Source organism: Corvus brachyrhynchos, unplaced genomic scaffold (assembly GCF_000691975.1).
Source record: "Corvus brachyrhynchos isolate BGI_N302 unplaced genomic scaffold, ASM69197v1 scaffold61, whole genome shotgun sequence".
Classification (NCBI taxonomy): domain Eukaryota; kingdom Metazoa; phylum Chordata; class Aves; order Passeriformes; family Corvidae; genus Corvus; species Corvus brachyrhynchos.
This window is the reverse complement of record NW_008236478.1, coordinates 8,275,729-8,297,007: the sequence shown is the minus strand read 5'-3', so window position 1 is coordinate 8,297,007 and position 21,279 is coordinate 8,275,729. Positions and strand designations below refer to the sequence as shown.

The window sequence follows — 21,279 nt, the reverse complement described above, 5'->3', positions numbered from 1 at the left end:
CCGGGGGGCGCCCGCGCCCCGGCCCCCCGCCGCTGCCTCCGAGGAGGCCGGGCTTGGGATGTCCCGTCTGGCCACTGCATCGGCCGTAGGGCCACCAGCATCCTTACGCGGCCGGCACTGCTCAGGGTGCCAGTCTATAAAAAGATTCATTGCCCTGGAACCAGTGCACATCTGGGTCACAGCTGGCACTAGGTACCGTCCTCATCGTTGTATACAGCTTCCTCGCAAGGGGAACTGGAGGGGCAGGCACTGATCTCTTCTCTCTTGCCACCAGTGACAGGACTCGAGGAAATGGCCTGAAGTTGTGGCAGGGGAGGTTGAGATTGGATATTAGAAAAAGGTTCGGGTCGGGCACTGGAACGGGCTCCCCAAAGAGGTGATCACACCACCAAGCCTGCCTGAGCTCAAGAAGCATTTGGAAAACACTCTCAGGCACATTGAGGATGTGTAATTCTTCAGGCTGTCTTGTGCAGGCCAAGAGTTGGACCCAATGATCCTTGTGGGTCCCTTCCAACTCAGAATATTCTGTGATAAGTGCCCTCAAGAGCCTCCTGTCCCCTCTTGGCTGGCTTCTAGATGGGCTGTTACTTTGCACAGGACCATTTCAGGTGTGTTTCCTCCCTGTGCAGAGCAACAGCCGTTTGTTCCCTGGGGTCTTTCCCAAACCAGCAGCCCCAGCACCTTCTGCCAGAGCTCGGGGCACAGAGGTGTCTCTGTTAACAGCTCTCCCACCAAATGTTTCCGCAGCTGTTTTGTGGGACACTGTGTATCTAATCCCTGCCATATGTGCCAGGTCTCATAATAATATAGCACGTTGCTGGTGTAAATCCATTTCCCACTGACGAGCGTGTCAATGGCTCAAAACAAAGTATTTACATCAAAAAATGCTCAGGGTTCGCAGTCAGGTTTATGGTGGAGTGACAAGAGAGCAAAGGCTCAGTCAGCGGCTTCGGGATCTGGCCCAAACCTGACCCTTGGGTGACGCTCTCTGATGGCAATTTGCCTCTGGGAGGGATTTAGCAGGAATTCCCCATCTGCGGCCTCAAAGCTACCGACCAAAACGTCTGGAGACACCACCCAGTAGTGTCTACTATAGCACCCTATATCCCCAGTGCCTTGGACCACCCGGGGCAGCTTGCTAGAGGGATGAGCATTCCACACCACTCCCAGTATGGGGATTATTCAGGTCTTTCCACACTGTGTTTTACAGGAACCCCTGTGCCTAGGCAGGTCCTGCCAAGAGACACTCTGATAAGGAGACAGTGATGGCTTCTGCTCCAGGACTGGGGCTCACCCCATATCACCCCTCCATTCCTGCACACCCACTCCAGAGCTCCTGGGGCTCAAGTGCCAATTCCTGAAAAGGGAGCGGTTTGCCATGTAATTCCTGTGCCAGGCCTCAAAGCCCATGGGCTGTACCTCTCCTCCAGGGTTCTACAAGCCATCCGGCCGCCAGGACTGGTGGGAGCTGGGCAGGGCAGCGTGAGATGTGTCAGAACCGCAGTCAACTGGCGGAGGCCGTGTGGAGGCAAACCTCTCCTCGAAAAGTCAGCGCAAAACTATTCATGACTCTCACTTCTTTATAAACACACACAGTACCAGACAGCCTCCAGTGACAGCCACCATCCCCACCCCAGCCAGCTCAGGGCTCTTCTGCAGGGGCTTCTCAGGCACCCTGTACTCCCACTGTGCTGGGGAAGCTGGTTGGTATTTAGCAGTACTTAAAAGTGGAAAGTGGATAGGATGGGGCTGAGCCAAGCTCAAAGATGCACCATAGTCTTGGCTGGGAATCCCTCTGTCCTGGGACTGGCACTGGCCCTGCTGTCATCATACCCACATCTGGATGATGCCATCTCCCTGCCCATGCCAGGGAAACTCCCTTGGCAAGGGAAGCCCCAAAGCCAGGCTGGGCATTGCAACCCTTCCACAACCAGCAGGAGCTGCCTGGAGGAAGGCTGTAGACAGGGCCCCCTCTGCCTACACAGCTCCCAGACCCCTTCCTGACAGTGCTGGGTGGCCGATGAACACCAGCAGGAGAAACTGCAGAAAGTCTGCCCATGCTTTAGTCTCCCCTCCATCAGGATCTTGGTGTGGGTGTCCCAGCCGATGCCAAGGGGCCACAGAGGTGGTTTGTAGCTGAGTCCTGGTGTACATCCCTCAACCTCCCACAAGCCTCAGTCTTCCCAGCCACTGCCTGGCCATCATTCCCCTTTGCCAGCAGTCTCCTTTCAGCAGCCCTTAGTCCTGCTCTGGAAAGACCACTGCCTCTCCCCAGCCTCCTCAGTGAAGTATCAGCATCTCTGCTGAGCCCTCGATGAGCACTGACTGGACTGCAGGTACACCCTGCAGAGCCAGGATGCTCAGGCACTCAATCTCACATTGAGGTGGCATTGCCTGGTAGAGATGATGTCCCTGGGAGCAGAGATGAACTTGGCTGCTCTGCAGAGCCAAGGTACCAAACTCATTTTGTTGTTTAGGGCTTCAGACCCTTCTGAACTGATGGTAGAGGCAGGGTGTTTGCAGAGATTTACAGAGCAGTTGGCTGTTAAAGTGACACCATCCCTGTCTGCCACCACCCTCTCTTGGGAACACTCCTGAAGGCTCTGGCACCCAGCCCTGCACCTTCCTCAGAAGCCTTGAGCCCTCTGGAAGTGATACAAAGTGCTGTGTTTCTCAATTAACCAGTCAGAGAAAAACCATCACTCCCCTTCTGTCCCCTTCCATGTCAGTCTGGTGAGGTGGCTTAGTGTGATGGAGAAAGCTCCCTCCACCCTCCTCCATGTGACTAACACGCTGAAGGCTTTCACTGAAGTTTAAGTTTTAAAGCTGGGCTTACATGCAGGGTGGCAACAGCCTGGTTTCCAACACTAAATCTGTCTGCTTATGGCCATTCCCTGTTCCTGTTTGGAGTGGAGGAGGAGGGAAACAGCCCCATGCAAAAGGCACAACACAGAGGTCCCCATGGTCACCTGCTGACCCAGCCCAGGGCACACCACCAACATGCACCATTTGTGCCCAGCCATCCCATGGAGTCACACCTGTCCCTCACACACTGTCACCTGCCTGCTGGGGCATCCTCCCAGCCCAGCATCTGTTGGGAGAAGATGCACATGTGTGTATGTGGTGCATCTGCAGGAGAAACCTCCTGTCCTCTGACATGAATTAAACGGAACCAGAAGCAGGGTGTGCAGCCTGGTCCCCACACCACACAAAGCAGGTTCCCAGCCCCCAGGCACTGGGATCCAGTGACACCCACGTCTGACACTGGAAGCTGGGAACAGGTCTGGAATGGTGTGCTGGGTGCAGGGATGGTGATGCCATTGTTGCCCCGTGGGAGAGCCTTACCCTTGTGCAATGGGTGCGCAACTGGGGCTCCTCTTGGGGCAGAAATGCTGGGCTTTCTCCCCTCCTCCCCGACCCTAAAGCATGGGCCAAAGTGGATATTGAGGGCTGGCCACGGGGGACTGCATGGCAGGGTGATGGAGGGGAGCTCTGCTTTGGTTTGAGCAAATCCGGGGTGGAACAGCCCAACCTGAGTTTGCACAGTCAAATCCAGGGGTGCACAGCCAGCCAGCCGTGGAGCAGGGATGATGCTCCAGGGCTCATCACCTTGGCTGAGCTCGGGGTGCTGGTGGGTGCTGGTGAGCGTGGCAGCGGGTCCAGCAGCTGCGGGGCTGGAGCATGGGGAGCCGGACGAGGGCCGGTGTAGTTCCCTGCTTGGTGGGGTTTCTTTCTATGCAAATGCCTGGGAGCAGCTGCCCTGCCGGCGTGACTCATTTCCTGCTCTTGTGTCACATTCTGGTCAGGCCAGTTTGGCAAAGGCTTTCTTCTCTCCCTCCCTGGCTTCTCCTCCTTCTCTCCCCCACTGCCGAGGGCTGGGATGTGCATTTGCTCAGTCCCTGGCAGGATGAGGCAGGATTTTCAGGAAACTGCGTCAAAGCCACAAAACCTCCATATATATTCAAAAACCCCCAAAACAACCAAACAAAAAATCCAGCACAATTTTCTTTTATTCTTTTTTTCTGAGCATGATGGAGACTGGCGGCCAGACAGGCTCCTCCGCTCTGCCCCCTCCTGGGGCGGCTCCTTCCCCGGAGACCCAGGGGACAGGACCTGGCAGAAAAGCTGTAGAAGTTTGCTGGGTGGACAAGGGGGAAAAAATGCAGCTTGGTCTCATTTTATCTTCTGCTGCCAGTGGAGAGGTGCTGCCAGAGCTGGGCTGCCAGTGGGCAGCCTTTAACAGGGGATGGCTGGTGAGAGCATCCGGGGTAGCCACCATCCCTGGAATTTGCCTGACATTTCTTTTTCCTCAGCAGAGCTCTGGGGCAGCCTCACCACTGCACTCTGAAAAATGTACTGTATGGGGTTAAAAGTAACTCATTCATCTTAAAAGGGGTCTGGAAAGGATGGTAGCAAACGCCAACAGACCCCAGTGAGGCGGGTCTCCCACCACAGGTCGGGGCAAGGGAAGGTGATGCTGGCAATGAATCCCTCTGGCTGCTCCCACAGTCCATCCAGGCTGGCATTGCCCAAAGCCCAGGCTGTGCCACAGGTAGAAAAGGCACTTTTTGAGGCATTTCCCACCTGATCTGTGTTGTAGTGGTGAGGCCAGGATTTACAGCCTCCCAGGTGGCCCTGTAAGCCCTCCTGCCCCTGGGCTCTTGCTTTGCTGTGTCACCATCACATACACCCCTTGCTATCCCCAGGGCCAGGGCAGAAAGCAGCAGCCCTTTGCCTTGAGCCTGTGGCCACCAGTGGCCCATTCCTCCCTCTGCACGAGCCCTTCCCCTGGTGCATCGATCTCTGGCACAGCATCCCATACCACATTTCCCTCAGGCATTTTCCTGAGGGAAAGATGGAGCTCCTCAGTGCTGCTGGCCCAGCAACAAGCTTGGGACATGAAGATGCCAGCCCCAAATCCAATCATGGGAGACAGGATGGGAGCAGGATACAATCCCACCACCTCCATTCCCATCTGCAGTTCGATTCAGCCACTCTCCCCCAGAAGGCCCCTGTGGTCCCTGCCCAGAACAAGGTGTAACCTTTGCAATCTTCACATCAATTTCTCAGCCCTCATGTTCATTTTCTGCATGTTCTCTGCAATTCAGTTTGGCTGCAGCCAAATGACCCAGTGCCACACACATGCTAAAAAGCCCCCTGCCAGGCAGCTCTTGGGCTTTCCTTTGAAGGGCAGAGCATCCAAGGCTGCCATGCCCTGTGCAGCTCCCAAACTCAAAGCCCCAAAGCTGAGTGGTGCCATGGAGCTCCAGTTTGGTGCAGCTGGGGGAAACTGAGGCAGGTGAGGGCAGGGGATTGCTCCAGAGCTGCGGCCCATGCACTCACTTCTGCTGGGGCTCAACTTCCTCTCAGAAAGCCTAAAGGTCTGTTTGCCCACAGTGAAGGGAAAAGCAGGAGGGTACTGGTATAAATTAGGCCAGGAAGCATTGCTAATAAACTGTCACTCCTGGTTGTGTAATCGGACCAATTACGGGTTTAGGTCTTGTTAAGATACCAGGAAGGAAAACATGACCTGTCTGGGGGTAGGAGTGGGATGGCAAACAAAAAAGGAGGGTCCTGTTGACAGAAGGATGAAGCTGCTTTCATGTTGGAGGCATTTCTGTCTCATCCTGGTGCGTTGGCAGCCTGGGGCTTGAACAGACTCCTGTATGGGGAATACAGGGAGTGGGTTCCCAGCTCTCACTGTGCTCTCTCCTTCTCCTGGGCACCCCAGGGCTCCAGAGGCTCTAGGCAGGTGGTTTTAACCCCTCTGAAGTCTCCCTGTCCATGATCCACTCTGCTCAGCTCAGCGCTTGGTGCCCACTATCCCCCCACAGATCCTCCGCTGGGGTCCAGTGGGGACCTGTGGGCAGCAGGGCCTTTGCTGGGCTCTGCCAGGAAAGCCTGGGAGAAATGTCTGAGCTCTTCCTGCCTCTGATGGCCCTCCTCTCCCTGTGGAGCTACCAGGCTTCCCTTGCTGCCCACCACCTTGTGCTGCCCACTGCACTGCTGGCAGCAAATACCTCTCTGTCCATCCCTCCCTGCTGCCAGTCTCTGAAGGGATGGTTGGCTGCTGCTGGAGGTCACCCAGAGCCTGGCCAGAACAAACTCAGGGCTCTCCATGAACAAAACCTCAGGGCCCTGACAAACCTGTGGTGGGGGCACCCACATCCCCTCCACGGGTGACAGGAGAGTGGGAGGCTCCTGGAGTGAATCCAGCTAATGCACAGTACTAAGGAGGGGCCGTGGCACCTGGCAGCCAGGGTTAGCCTTTAACCACCCAAAACATGGCACAGAGGAAGAAGAAATTCTTGAGGCATCTATTAACATAAAAGGAGTCATACTTTACGTTCGGTCCCACTTATGGCTTATAAATGATTACTGCACCTTATAATAAATGGTTAATCAAGTGTTAGAGTCCAAACAAGTTGATGGGTTGCTTATTACCACAGTTTATAACCTTTTATGAATGCCTTCTGTCGATGTACTTATAAACATCCATACCACATACTTCTCGTGTCTTGACACGTTGGTCACATCTGTTTGAAGTTTATTAACTCTTGAGCTGCTCACTAACGGCAGGCTGGGGGTATCCTGCTATTTTTCCCTGTCGATCCATGTGGCTCAGAGGGCACACCTGCACCAGCTGAGGGGCAGTGTGGGCATCCCCCTTCATCCAAAAGACGCTCCAGGCAAGCAGGATGCAGCTGCATCAGAAATAAGTTGGCAGCGGGGTGTTGCTCTCATGGGTGCATTTTTTTTTGGCCACCAGGACAAACAGCCAAGGGAAGTCAGTGGGAGATTCTTCCTCTCTTGAAGTCATTGAGCCGAGACAGGACGTCGTCCTGGGCCGCCCGCTTGAATCAAAACCACAAGTTTTTGGGCTCAGTGCGAGGGGAGTTGGGGGAAATTCTCTGGTCTGCAAACACAGGAGGTAAAACGCGATGATTTAATGGGCTTTTCTGGACTAGAATCACACGAAAACATCCTTGGCCATTGCTGTTCCTGTGCAGCCGAAGCCCCTCTCCCACCATGTTGCATATAATGAAATGAAGCTTTCAACAAGCTGAATAATCAGAAAACAATTTTCCAATAAAATCATTCCCTGAAATCTCCTTTTAAGGCGAGGACTGGGATTCCCACTGCCGAGCTTGTTCCCAACACCTCACAGTATTGTTCAGCTGGCTGTGCTGGGGCTGGGCAGGCTGCCACACCGCCCTGTGCCCCCGGGGATGCTCCCTGTCACACGGCCCAGCCGCCCCTCCACTCCTGAGCCCCTTTGCCTTTATGTTTCTCCTTTTGCTGCAAGCTTCTGATAATTTTCCTGTTCAAAAATCAAGTGGGACATATGAAGTGCCATGGCCCTGTGATTGCTCCAGCGTTTTTAACAGCCAGAGAAGGGATTTGTGCATTAAGCAGACAGGGATGATCCCAGCCCGGGTGACAAGTTGGGTTTCCCAGGTCATGTTGGCCTTGGACACTCCTGGAGATTTTTTAATATCTAACCATGCTGTTTCCTTTGCTCTCTGCTGTCCAGCCCTTCCAAAGTGGTTTTACCCCATCTCCAGCAGCAGGAGCATCTCCAGCACAGGACAGCCCTGCTCGTTGCCCTCCAGCAACGAGCTGTGGCCAGAGTGTGGAAAGTCTGAGGAAATGATGGGAAAGGGCATTAAAAATACTCTTCCCCCGGGAAAAACAAAACCAAACCTGAGGTATGCTTTTTTGGAAAGCCACTGTGGCAATGGCTGCTGCCTGAAATGAGGCTGCAGGCAGTGCTGCCCTGTGGCAGGTGAGTGGTGGGGCATGGAGGGGACAGAGGGGACAAAGCCCGCACTGAGGCCACTCTGGCCGAGCTGCTGTGGCCTGTCCAAGCACTGCTTCAGTTCTTGTGAGCTATGAGGTGACAGGGCAAGGTAAGGCCATTTTTTTACCCAGTGCTAACCCTGCCTGACAGCAGGAACAGTTGTTCCAAAAACTATCTGGAGAAGCTGGAGGTTTTGGGCACACCATGGATGCCTAGACAGGGAGCTGGGGCATGCAGGGGGCTTCCCTACAGTCTCCTCCCACTCCTGCCAGGTCCTGGTTTCCTGTGCCAGACCTGAGGCTGTGACAAGCAATGGGACAATGCTTGCTGGCTCCCTGGTGTCCCCAGGGCTTGGCTGTAGGGCTGGGGGTGCTTGTCCTGTGCTGGAGGGATGCAGCAGGATCTGGCCAAGCCTGGCTGCTCTGGGACCCTTTCCGGTCATGGCTTGGCCACAGGGCCCCCAGGAGCACTGGACGTTAACGTGTTGGGTCCTGTGCACTGGGTTGTATCAGGAGCTTTTTGCTGCACCGAGGTGCTGCTGTGGCCAGCTGTGCCACAAACATTAGCTGGGAGAGACAGCAAGGAGGAGAGAAACGAGGGAAAAAGAAGGGAAAAAGAAAAATCCAAAGGGACCTGTTGCGCTCATCCCCTGTGAGCCCGCATTTCTGGGTGTTGTAGGACACATCCTTGTGGTCCAGAGGGCTAAAGCATGGAAAATATCTCCTCCTCATGCCTGTAACATCCTGCCGTGGGCTAGGGGACATGCCATGGGATGGGGATGTGCCATGGGAAGGGACATGCTGTGGGGGTGATGCTTTGCGAGGGGGTTGGGGGTCAGAACTATCCCTGGGTACCCAAGTCCAGCCATGTTGGCTCTGTCCTGGGTGGGCAGGGAGCACCACGGGAGAAGGAGCCCCTTGCCATGGGGGATGGTCCCTTGTTCCACCCATGGGGGCCCATCTCCCACCCCACCCCATCTCCCTCTTCAGCTTCACAGGTGCACCCTCTTCCCCACTGAGGTTCCCAGGCACTGCCATTCACTTTTCAGATGGGAAATGAGCCCCAGCTCTCTCTCCACTCTCTAGAAAAAAAACACCAAGAGAGGAGCGAAATAAACAAACAAATCCCTTCCCTCTCCTGGCTTGGCATCTGCTCACAGTCCTTCCATTATTAATTAGAGAAGCTGCTGGCATTATTAGCAACAAACCGCTCCTAATGAAGTTCAGAGCCGCAGATCCAGGAGGGGCTCCCAGACACTGCTTTTCAGAAACCTTAATTAAATTCACTGCCCGAAGGTGCTTTTGGCTGGGGTGGAGGCAGAGCGGTGAGGCTGCCCAGGCTGGGCACAGCCATGCTGGTGCTGGGCCTTGGGGGAAGGGTGCCAGCAGGAGAGGGGCACCCCACTGTGCCACAGCTCCACGGTCCCCTCTGGATTTGGGGCTGAACAGAGGAATTAGCTGGGATGCACTGTTGCAAAGGGGGCACTGCCTGGCCACCACAGGAAAGGCAAAAGTGGATCGTTTAATTCATTAATTAAATTAACCAAGTGGCTGGCAATGAGGGTTCCCAGCACTACGTGGGGTCCCTTGCTGGTCTGGCTCTGCCGTCCTTGCTGAGATGTCCTAAAGGGGCGGCCCTGTGCTTGCACATGCTTCAAAAACTGGGAAGGCGAGAGGTGTGAGGAGGTCTTGGGCCAAAGAACCAGCTATGGGTGGCCTCTCTCCCCACAAGCCCCTGTCTGGGTAAATAACCTCACTGGGGAACCCAGCTGACCAAGATTTCCTCAAGTGAGATGGTGAAACCTGGCCAAGCTGTGGTGATGTTCTCTTTGGCATGTCCAGCAGGGGCTGTTCTGCACTGGCAGAGCTTGGACATGCCACTGCTTTGCATTGGGGCTGGGACAGTTTGTGTCTGGATGCAGCTGTGGGACAGGTTCTTAGGGAAAGGATGGTTTTCACTCCAAACTTCAAAGGAAAAGAAATCCTCACAGAAACCCTTTCTGCCGATTGCTCCCTTTTTGATGCAGGGCGGGCTGAGATAACACCTGCAAAGAGCAAGAGCAAAACCTGCCTAAAGCTGGATTTTGGCTCTCTATCCATCCTTTCCTTTCCCTGTCATCCTTCCTCTGAGCACTGTGATCTCCCTTCCCCCTCTGCCCAGATATTCCACCCTTTCTCTCCGGCCTTAAAGGCATTTATTACTGAGAAGTGTAAAAAGATTACTGCAAAATCGTTCTGCGTTACTGGGAAATCATTGCAACATTAGCTCAGTAATATTTTTTCGTAAGTGTTTGCTGTGTCTCTTCTCCGACATATTCGGTCTCTGTGCACACATCCACACCCCCACAAATCCCACTGAAGCCAGGAGGCACTTGGCAGAGCACAGGAACACGGACCTGACCTGACACTCACCCCAGCTCCCTCCTTCCGCTGCCGGTGGATGAGGATGCCATCCCTTGGCCAACTGGCTGCATCCTTCGACCCACGTGCAAGCACTCCCCATTCCAGCTTGTGCAAATAGCATGGAAAACCCTGGCTGTTAGGGCACTCGGGCTGCCTTGACTCAAGGGGTTTTACCAGCAGATGTTCATGGAAGATGCTGAACCTGGCAGGTCCTGGGACCAGTCCCTTTGCTGATATTTTTGGGGAAAAAAGATCCCTTTCCCTCCCACACTTGTACTTCAGAGGTCTGGGCAAGAGACTCTGTTTCCCTGGGAGCAGGGCAAGAAGGTGTCAGTGAGGAGAAGGAGCTGCCAAAGGAGTCGCAGAGCCGAGCAGGAGACAGTCGGTTCCACCGTGTTGCCCGCAGAGAAGGACACTGACCATTCTGCAAATACCTTTAATGCACTTAGAATACACGGGAGGAAAAAAAAAGTTTTAGTGATTCACAAAAATATTACAAAAAGTCATGTGCAGGCGAAACACACCCAGCACTGCAATAACAATGTAAGAATTTACATTAGAAACTAATATAAAATATTTAAAAACCTCTGCTAGTTTAGCTTTCCATTTGTTTTTTGTCTTTTATAAAAAAAAGGAAGAGGGGAGAGGGAAGAAAGGCCATCTACAAGGTACGGGTACACCGGCCACAGAAACACAGGCTCCTTCCAGCCCCCTGTCAGGAGTGTCCTGGGGCTCTTCCATCCACATGACCCCTGCGCCCACAGACCACACACACACACAGACACACACACACAGACACACAGACACACGGCTGAAGTACTGACAGGTTCACCTCTGGGCTGCAAGGACAGCCCCAGAGGTCAGGGTTCGCTGTGGTCCCAGTCACCCATGTGTCCCCTGCCCTGGGAACCTTGCCTTTGCTCCAGGATTTGCAGAAACCATTCAGCACACAAAACAAGTAGTGTCTCCAGCGAGAGGCAAAACCTCCATCCCTTTAAAGAAAGGGAAAAGTTGGTGTGTCCAGCTTGGGCTGGACAACAGAAGGGTTTTGAAAGACTAAGCTTGGGTTTGGAGCATGACCATGGCTAAACTCAGAGTACCAGGACTACAGGGCTGGATGGGTGCAAGGAGCATCCCAGTGTGTGGGGCCAGGGCATCACTACAAGCCCCTTGTGGGATGCTTCCTGCTTCCATGGGGCTGCAAATTCCCACTTTGGGGAAAGCCAAAAGCCCAGAGGCCCCCCTGCCTGTGATCAGTCCCTACCAGGACAACATGGCCACTCATACCCACCTCCCCTTCCTCAGCCCCTGTGGGTTTTGCATCCCACTTGCTTCTGCAGGAAGAACGGCACAGGAGCCTCATCACCAGCACCACAGAGCCCTTCTGCTCCCATCCTGCTCGGGGCATTGTCAACGTGCCGTGTTTATGTAGGACCCACCGCATACGGTGACAGCTCAGTCCCTCCCACCCTCGCCGCTCGTGCAGTGGAGAGTTTCCGGAGCCGCACTTTCGCTGCAGTTGGGCCCCAGGGAAAGGAACAAAGGAGCCATTTTCATCTCCAGCCTCGTTGGGAGTGGAGGGAGAGGGCAAGAGAAAAGACCAGTGTTTGCAAAACACGACAATCAGCAGGCAATTTTCCTCTTTTTTCAGCAGGAAATTTTCCTCTGGCTTTTCGAGGTTGGGTTTTTTTCTCTCTCTCTTCATCTTTTTAAAGAGGGCAGGCACAGCATCAGGACAGTTTAAAAACAACAGGCCACATCTGCCATGTGCAGCCCTTCCTGGGCTGATATTCCTCTCCTGCTATTGGGGCTCCACGAGCCAAATGGTGAACGATGCCATGATCTTCCAGTGAGGGAAAGGGATGGGGCAGCCCCTTCACAGCAGACTAGAAATGACATTTGTGAACTGATGTGCCACTTATGATGATTTTATGGTCTGTCAGCAACTTTAGGGGAAACAGAATCATGGTAGAAATGAAGAGGTGGTGAAGCACGATACACGACAGGTTCACTGCCTGAGAGACAAGTCGATACGGGACCAGGTTTAAAACACATTTGCAACCTCAGGCCTATTCTCCATTTGAAATTTTGGACTCATGTCAAACACAAGGGTTGGGTTTTTCTAAAAGAAAAGAGAACAAGCAGATGCTGCACAACAGAAGAAAATGTTATAAAAATAGTAGGTTGAAAGAGAGCTTGTTAGGTTGAGAGCCCTAAATCCAGCTTTAAAACCTTAAGAGGTGAACCCCACAGGCAAATGTGGATTTTTAGATTGTTTTGGATACAGTCTGGCTGCTGTGCAGGCTGGCATTTATTGATAGGGACAGATGCACAGAAAGAAATTCTTGGTTGCGCGACAGTTCGTCTGCCCTTGCAGCTTCACTCACAGGAAAAATTAAGGCACAATGTGTTCTCTCAGGGGAGGGCAGTCACTTAGAGGACCAAGTCCCTGAGAGGTGGAAGGGCTCTCCTGGTGCTGGAGCCCGTCCTCACCTGGCTGCAACAGAGCAGGGGCTGAAGCCCATGACTTGATACAGTGGAGCCAGAAGGTGCAAGGCCATGGGCTAGGGGAAAATTGGACACATGGGTCTAAGGGTTTCCTCTGGCCTGAAGCTTTTCTCCCCACCTGACATGATGTTGCCTTGCCCTGGCCAGATACAAGCTGGAAAAGCAGGACATGGACTCTGGATGCCAACCTAGGAGGAGGGAAGAGACAAGCATTGCTTTCAAGTGTTTTGGGTTTTTAAAAAATATTTCTATTGGTCCCAGATGAAAAACAACACAACCCTCACTTCTCCCAAGACCATTTGATGACCTGATAGTGTAATTTCAAAAGCCACCCAAGAGCAACTGAATATTTGAAGTGAAGAGCTTCAGAATATAATTTCAAATCACTGTTGGCAATTCCACATAGAGTAAAACCAATATATACCGTCCTCAAAGAATTAGACACAGCAGGCACCACCTTTCTAAGCCACTGAAAATACAGTCACAGCAGCTACAAGACTGACTGCTCTGCTCAGATCACACCCTACATACTTTAATACTGAAATTATACATTCCTTGTCCTGTTTTTAATCAGAAATTGAGAAAGAGAGAGTAGCCCTGGCTTTTAGGACTTCTCCTGTTTCAGAATTGCTGTCACATGTTGGATTTTCAAGGCTGTTCATCTTTCCAAATATCCAAATTGACCTGCATTGCCAGATTTCTTCAGGAGGGAGAAAGCCTGTACTCACTGCCTCTAAACTGCTTTCATTTCCATCCAGGTCACTGTCTTTGGCCAACACAAGCCTCACAGGGTTTGGTTCCATACAAACCTGCTTCAGGCCTTCTACACAATCTAGAAAAACATCAGCACCAGTGCACCTACCATCTCAGCAGGTTTGGGCTAGAAAAACACCATGGCATTTATTAACACTGATGCACTTCCCTCTTTCAAACTACTTGCTCACTAAAATACAAAGGTTTCTTTTCCATTTCTTTCACACACAGACATGTCCTCTTGCCCCAAGAAGAAAATAACCAAACTTCACATCTCATTTACTTGCCAATGAGTAAGCCTTTGGCACGGTTGCAAACTTGATGTGAATCATGAGGGGATGTCCTGTGGGTGCACAGCTCTTCACGATACTGAGTAACTGCAACTTTCTTACTCCTAGATAACTTGCTGAGAGGCAGCGACACAACCAGGGAGCTTAAGGGCTGACTTCCACCAGCTTCTCGTAGTTGCTCTAACAATAAGATACAGAATTCTATTTTAGCAATTATTTGTCTAATATTTCCCCCCTTACCTAAATAGGAAGATTTCACTTCCTTCCCTTCAAGCCTTCCCCCCTCAATTGTTATGTGGCTACCAGCAAAGATCTGTGAGAAAGTGTCTCAGAAATAGAGATTTCTGGCATGCCACCTGTTCATAACTCAAATACACAGAACTATATATAAATACATGACATGGAACAAAAATACACACACACACAAGGATACTGGGTGGATTATCACATGCATTCAGTGTGCTCCCTCTGAAGTCAATGGAAACCCAGCCCAGAGCATCTGATGAGAGTAAATACGGTGAGGAAAACACTTGCATGAGAAAGGCAGAACTGGAGCACAAGCCAGCTTGGAGGAGGTGCTTTCCCTGCATACAGCACCACATCCCTGCCGTGACGGCTTGAAGAGTTCACAGGGCAGGAGGTCCCAAGCTTTCCAGATGTGTGTCAGAGCCCAGAGAGGGTCTGATGGACTTCTCTCTGCCCTGTGCTGATCTCTGCAGGAACAGCAACAATTGACCTTCCAAATGTCCCTTCTCCACAAAGATGTGGATTTTAAGCTCCTTTTAATGAGAGCTAGCATCTGGAAACGAGGAAGAGCAGCCAGCACCGTGGCAACAGGCCAGCTCTGCTGCGGCACCCCCAGCAAGCTCGTACAAGAGCATCCATGGGCTACTGTTGGATGGCTTTGGGACAAAATTGTAGTTGCTGCCCTTGCCTTTCCCCCACCTCCACAATCATCTGTTTGCCCATTATCTTGAGGTGGGACACTTGGGCACGTTGTTTTTGAAGCTGGACTGGTAGGTTTTCATGCCGCTTTCTCACCCACGCTATCCCCTGCACATACATCTACAATGCAGAAGGGATGCTTAGCGCTAACCAGGACAATGAAAACTGGCCAAGAGATCCCATGGATGAATGCAGCCTGCCACAGCACAGAAATCACTCTGGCTGGCACATGCAGATATCTGAAAGTTTGTTCTTTCACAGCAGGATTTTAAGATGATCCTCTGAGTTCAGACAAAATGACAAACTCATTTACATGTAAATTGCTTTCATAGCTTTGCAGAAAGGAAGGTTCTGCAGAGCAGTGTTGGACCCTGCATTTGGCCTGCCTTAAATTATAATATAAAAACAATTATAATAATACAAATACTACTTTGTACACAAAGCACGCCCTCCCCTGCAAACCCTGGCATGCTTCGGTAGGTCCTACAGCCCTCTAGTCAACAGTCACCCTCTCTGCACAGAGAGACATTGAGTGACTCGCCTGAGGCCACAGAGGAATTCTGTAGCAAGTCCAAGGAAAGCTTTGTGGCTCCTAGCTCTGCTTCTTGACCAACATTAACTGGCCTCAAATATATGCAGAAAACATCAAAGCTGACTGTGCTGGGAAGAAATTAAATCAGAAAACAAACACAAAACCAACCCTGGGGTACTGTGAGGCATCCTGGACTTTGCTGTTTGATATGGGGAGTTAAGTGTTAAAAGCTTTTGTTATACTTGTATTAGGATCACACAGCAACTGCGCATAAACCACCAAGTTATCTTGTAGGCAGAAAGGGGTGGAAGGAAAGCTGCACCTCCCCTGACAAGGAGTGAAGAGTTGTCACCAAAAGACAATGGGCAGAGGAAGGCTGGGGAATATGCATCAGAAACAACCTGCAGCAGCAGCAGGGGGTAAAGCCTGCGGTGGTTTGCTGCAGCGTATCCACAGGGCCAGCAGCTGATGCAGAGACACAACCTGGCACTGCAGAGACCGGCTCCTCTGCACATGTTTTGCTCCAAGGAGGAAGCCACAGGGATCTAGAGAGAGTGTCTTTGCACACTGGTTTTGATGCTTTACAGTTCAAACCTATCTGAAAAAAGGAAGGTCAGCAATAAGAGCCACCACAGCAAAGCTAGAGGGGAAAAGGGAGCTGCACTAGGGCACAACCCTGCTGGAACAGGGAGAATAGTTGGCTTCATTGAGGCTGAGTCTCCTCTCTGTTATGCCAGGGCAGCAGAGATCTCCACTTCATAAGCTTTCAAGCAGCCCCCTATCCTGCAGAGCTGCTGAAGTTGTCCCTGTGAACAAATGATCCTTTCTAGCTTCTCAAACTCTGTACAATAGCAAGGAAAAAATACTTGACAGTATCTCTTTAAAGATAAACACACTGTAAACAGGAGATCTCCCCCGCCCCGGTAGCTTTCTTCCTCCTGCTTGTGCAAAACCAGAGGTTGTGACCTTCCCTGGGGTTCAGGCACAAGGACAGGATGCACGAGAATAAAGTTGCCTCTGTTTGCAGCGATACCATAGCTAATAGCACCAAGACCAACACTTAAAAAACATGCCTAATTTGAGGGCAGGGAGGATCTGGATTTGTTTTTCTTGACTGAACTAGAAAGTTCATCCTTAAATCTGTTCAGCTTCAAGCATGTGAGCTTTTGGCCTCCTTTAAACAGGGGAAATACCATTCCGTTTCTGAAAAGAGAAAAAAAAATAGCACATGGAAGAACAGTTCTGCAGTCAGTAAAAGTCTGGCTAACAAAAGGACTCCAGAGTCACGTAAAGAACATTTAATCCATGGATTATAGGCTCGCACCTGGCAGAAATGTATGTGTAAATACAGGCGTGCAGAGTGTCTACACCCTGGGCTAAGGCAGAGGGGAGTTCTGCAGCTAGGAGAGAGAAAGGATTCTTACTACTAATTTTCATAGTTAAATATTTCTCACTCACACTCACACATACGCAGGCTGTTCCCAGAGAGTTCAGCCTTGGGAGGGATAAAGGAAAGGGCTCAGTTCAGTCTGGGCTGGTGCTGAGTAGCTCCTCTTCTGTTTGCAGTGGTTGTGCAGCAAACTCTTTTTATTTGCAGGCAGAGTTTTTACTGCATTAATTATCCTGTGAGTCACTGGGTAATGGACAGTAACTTGGCTCTCCCAGTTGTTAGAAGAGTGTAATTCAGCTCTAATGCAGTGGGTTGTCGAACACGGCATCTGGCAAGATGGAAACTTTCAGTTTCTTTTCAGGCCAGCTGTACTCCTTTGGAAGTTTAAACTGTAAGACAGTAAAGAGAACCAGTTAATGTGTATCACTGCAATCTGCACAGAAAAAACAAAATTGTTGCAAAGGCAGGCAGCCCCATGTTATTATTATTTTTTAAAACAAGAGGCCACTAAGAAAACATTTCCCCATCAGTATGTTTTGGACAGCAGTGGACATTAGATAATGTGGCCTGTCTCAGCTGCCAAAGGAAAGTTCTGAGCTTTCAGCCCAAGCGCTGTTTATTTCATCAGATGAATTTTGGAGGGTTTCTGCCCCCATCACCATTTCCCCTTCCCAACCTCTGTGAAGATCTGCAGAAGTGTCTTCCCTCCTATCTAACCATGTCCCTCTCCTTTCACCCAGCCCAGCCCCCAGAGCCCACATTTGCTTTAAAGGGAGACTTAGGGCAGGTCTGAAACCCCTCCTCATTCAGGGTGGAATGTAGGTGAGCCATCACAGCTCTGCTGGATGCCAGGCAAACTGTGCTGCCCTGGCTGGGGAGAGCCAATGTGCCTGCACAGCATTCCTGCTCCAGTCCTTCCCATCTCTGGCACAAAGGCCTCGCAGAGCTCTACAACGCCTTGTGCTCACACAGGCACTCACCTGCTCAGGCTGTTTTGCAAACACTGGTTGAAGCACACAGAAGGGAGATTTTTTGCCCCAGTCTGGTTTACACAGCACTGTCTGGGGCCAATGTTTCCCAAACAAGGCAAGTCCACTGGTCCCATCCTGATGCCACTCCTTAGGCTAGGAAGTCACCCCAACATCAACCCAAACACAACCATGCAGGGACAGAGCTCCAAGGAGCCTTACCACCAGCCCTTCTCACAACCACATGGCCAGTGACCAAGCATTGACAAAGGTCTCTCAAACACAGCTCTGGGGTGGGGGTGGAAGGTGTGGGGTGGAATCTCTTAGGCTACAAATATGCCCCATCCACAGCTGAATGGCAACCAGTTCTGCATAGGCATTTCATGCAATCCCAGTGCTCAGCCTGAGGACCCAAACCCCATGGGGGATAGCTCTGGAAGCCTGTTTGCAGGATCATTTTGTTTTCAAAACTATTCTGCACCTGGTGTTGCACTGCCTCGCCCTACAATACTCCCTGACACCCTGATGGGACTCCCAGGGAGGAATCTCACAGGGACCCAACACCACCAGTGACAATCTGCCCTGGAGGTGGCTAATTCAGAGTGATTATGGGTGCAGTGGTCCTCTCCTAGGAGAGTCCTCAGACTGAGGCCAGCAGTACCAGAGGCTTCCCAGGGGGTGTTTGAATGAGAGAGCTGGCACAAGGGGACAGCAACTTGCAAATCATCAGTCTTTATCAAATTACTTGGTCTTCTTCCCATAAGCACCCTGTTTCTGATGGACACTAAGACAGGCTCAGTGTGAGGTTCCTGCTAAAGGAGATCCCCTCCAGCTGTCTGCTCCACAGCAAGGTTGTCTCTAACATGAATTTGCTCCTGACCTTGCTCCATTTGCAGCTGCCCATGAGGGTAACCTGCAGTTGGTATCCATTGACCTAAATATGCTGGGCTGGTGGTTCATGGTCTGACCCATGATCTGGGGACACAGTAGGAGGATTCTTCAGGATAGAGGCTACCCCAAATGCTTGTTCATTATCCTCTAGGAAACAAACAGCTCAAGTCCCATTTATGGTTTTCATAAACTCAAACCCAGGGTATAGCTTGCACTGTGTAATCTACTGGCCCTGCACTGCCCAGGGAATTCTGAGTTCGCTGTCTAGGACATGTGAAAAACATGCTAAAGATACTCAGACAGATTATTTCACTTAATTTCACTTAACACAGGTGGCTCTTTATGCAGCAAAGGAAAGACTCCTCACAGCACTTCGTTCTACCACATGAACATCATCAACAACAGTCAGGGCTGCTGGGGAATGCTTTCAGTTGGCCCAACCCGGGATCCTGCAAATTACAAATCCTTGGAGGAATCTGGATGCTGAAAGATCACATTTCATCTCAAGTATTTTCCTTTTTATAAACAGCAGTGGTTCCAAAGCAATCCTCTTGGAGAAGTCATCTTTTGCATTTGTTTATTTTTCACTTTTTAATTCAGCAAAGTCACAGTGAGTCGGAACCGAACACCCGGTTGCTGTGCCAGGAGCTGCCATGCTCTTTGCCTCAGTGGACAGCGAAGGAACATGAGCCGTCCAAAGCCTTCACTAAATGGCCTTCAAACCAAAGTGCTCCGGGCTTCCATGTCACTAGCAAAAATGAGCTTTGGATTAGGTTTAACTGGATAAAAGCTGGCCTGAAAGTCACTGCACAGCCAGCAGCGTGCTCCCCTCACTCACACAGTGAAGAACACCCTGGCATTAAGTCAACTCTGGATTAAACAATTAGAGCCCTGAGATTTTCCTGGGGGGAGGGGAGCAGAGCAAGGGATGGGAGGGCTGCTCTACAAGCCAAGGAAAGTTTCTTTAGAGTCTGCAGGGAGCTGTAAAAAATGGGATTAAAAATATTACATGTCATTTCTGCCACTGCTCTTTGAAGTCGAGCAGAATATTTATATGGCATGCATGGGAGACGGGGTGTTAAATGTTCCCCAGGAAGAGATCACATGGCAGTGGGAAGTTTAGTACCAGCTTTATAAAGCTCCCCTGGCTGTTGCTGTAATGCTTCCAGACTGGTGATGGTTCTTTGCACACTGTGCAGGGCCAGCAGGTGAAGGCTAAGTAGCAGATGTGAAACAGCCCTGCCTGCTTACCAAACCCAAAAAAGGAGGCCCATACAACAGATTGTTCAAAAGTAAATGTGCTGCCACCACTTTCAGCCTTTCTGAAAGAAGAGAAGGTGATGTGCTAGGAGCTGCTGGCAAGGACATTATCTATGCATGGCATGGAGGAAATCCTGCCACCTGGCCCAGGGGCCGCACTGCTTTGATTCAGGGTGCTCAGACACCATGCTGGGACAGATGCTGATGGAAATGAAAACGCAGAGTCTCCCTTAATACCCATCCCTGTCTTGTATTTCTTGCAATCCCTTCTCTCAGTGCCTCAGTAGTTCACAGCAGATGTGAAGGCTTAGCATGGCCTCAAGTCTATGGATGGGGCAGGGCTGCAGCCTGCAGGCTGAGGGGAGGATCAAAGGCAAGCTGCAGGATGGGCTGAGCTCTCTGGGACAGTACATGGAAGATACAGGAATGTTGCAGCCTTACTTCCTCTGGAGAATTCAGATCCTCTAAATCTTCCAGCATTCTCTCTACGAACTCTTCAGTCAATAGGATCTGCAAAGGAAATACAGTAATTTATGCCTTTACACTCTTAGTTTTAGCTAATTGCAAGGAACAGCATGACTTCTACAGAGAGCAGACTGTACCAACTCACTCCTCCTATGTCCTTCTTTCCCACAATACAAAGGCTTAAGGGCAAGAAGCTCCTAACTTTGTCTTCCACCCCAACCACTGAAAAAAAGTTGAAATTATACAGCAATCTTTTTTGACCCTCAATTATCTTCCTCAGTCTAAAATTAGAGGCTCAGATTTAGACAGAAAGAGTGGGGAAGGAGGAAAAAGGGTCAAGATAACAACTGTTGTAGAGACAGGAGGAGACGGCCACTTTTCATCTGATCCATTGAAGTTAAGCTCACAGTTTAATCAGGAAATAGCAGCATAGGAAGAGCCAGAGACCCATACAGAACTGGTGCTCTGGGCATGGGGAAGGGCCTGACCCCAGTACAGCACATTGTTCATGTGAACCAGATGCTGGGTATGGGAAGTGCTCCCAGAAGTGCCCATGTGAGGCCCATCCTGTGTGCCTGTGCTGGGAAAGCTTTGGCCCATCTCAAAGCCAGGCTGGCAAGCATGAAGCAGTCCAAAACAGCTGCTGTCAAGTCAAAAGTCCCAGATGAGCACCACGACCCCAACTCCATGTAGTCCCCTAAGTCACAGAAACCAGAGACATCACAGGAGAAATCAGCCCCGGGAATTCAAGCAGAGGAACTCCCACCCTCTTTAAAAAAATACGTGATAGGCAAAAGCAAACACATCCTGCCCTCTTCACAACAGCCGTAAAGGCCAGAGCTCCAGGCAGGACAGCTGGCTTGGCACAGGAGCAGAGACGGCAGTGCAGGACCAGGCAAACATCCCCACGCAGTGAGGGGGCCTTGGAGCAGCATTCCTGGGAGTTAGGTTGCAGCAGCATCCAGTGGATTATTATTCCCATTTTAGCCTACAGGTTTGTTTCTTTCCCCCTGCTCCTCCTTTCCTTCCTCTGGTCCACCCTTTCCTCCTCTCTGGCATTACTTTCCATCCAGA

General features: G+C 51.1%; 1 protein-coding gene across 1 annotated transcript in view; it reads right to left on the bottom strand.

Moving 5' to 3' along the window:
* Positions 1-10,625: 10,625 nt before the first annotated feature.
* Positions 10,626-21,279, bottom strand: part of SUFU (SUFU negative regulator of hedgehog signaling) — a 92,613-nt gene continuing 81,959 nt past the window's right edge. Inside the window, exons 11-12 of the mRNA XM_017726158.1 lie at positions 20,182-20,250; positions 10,626-17,010 (exon numbers count right to left, since the gene is read on the bottom strand). Of these exons, the coding sequence (XP_017581647.1) occupies positions 16,921-17,010; positions 20,182-20,250 (159 nt within the window). The 3' untranslated portion in view covers positions 10,626-16,920. The remainder of the gene's footprint in view (positions 17,011-20,181; positions 20,251-21,279) is intronic.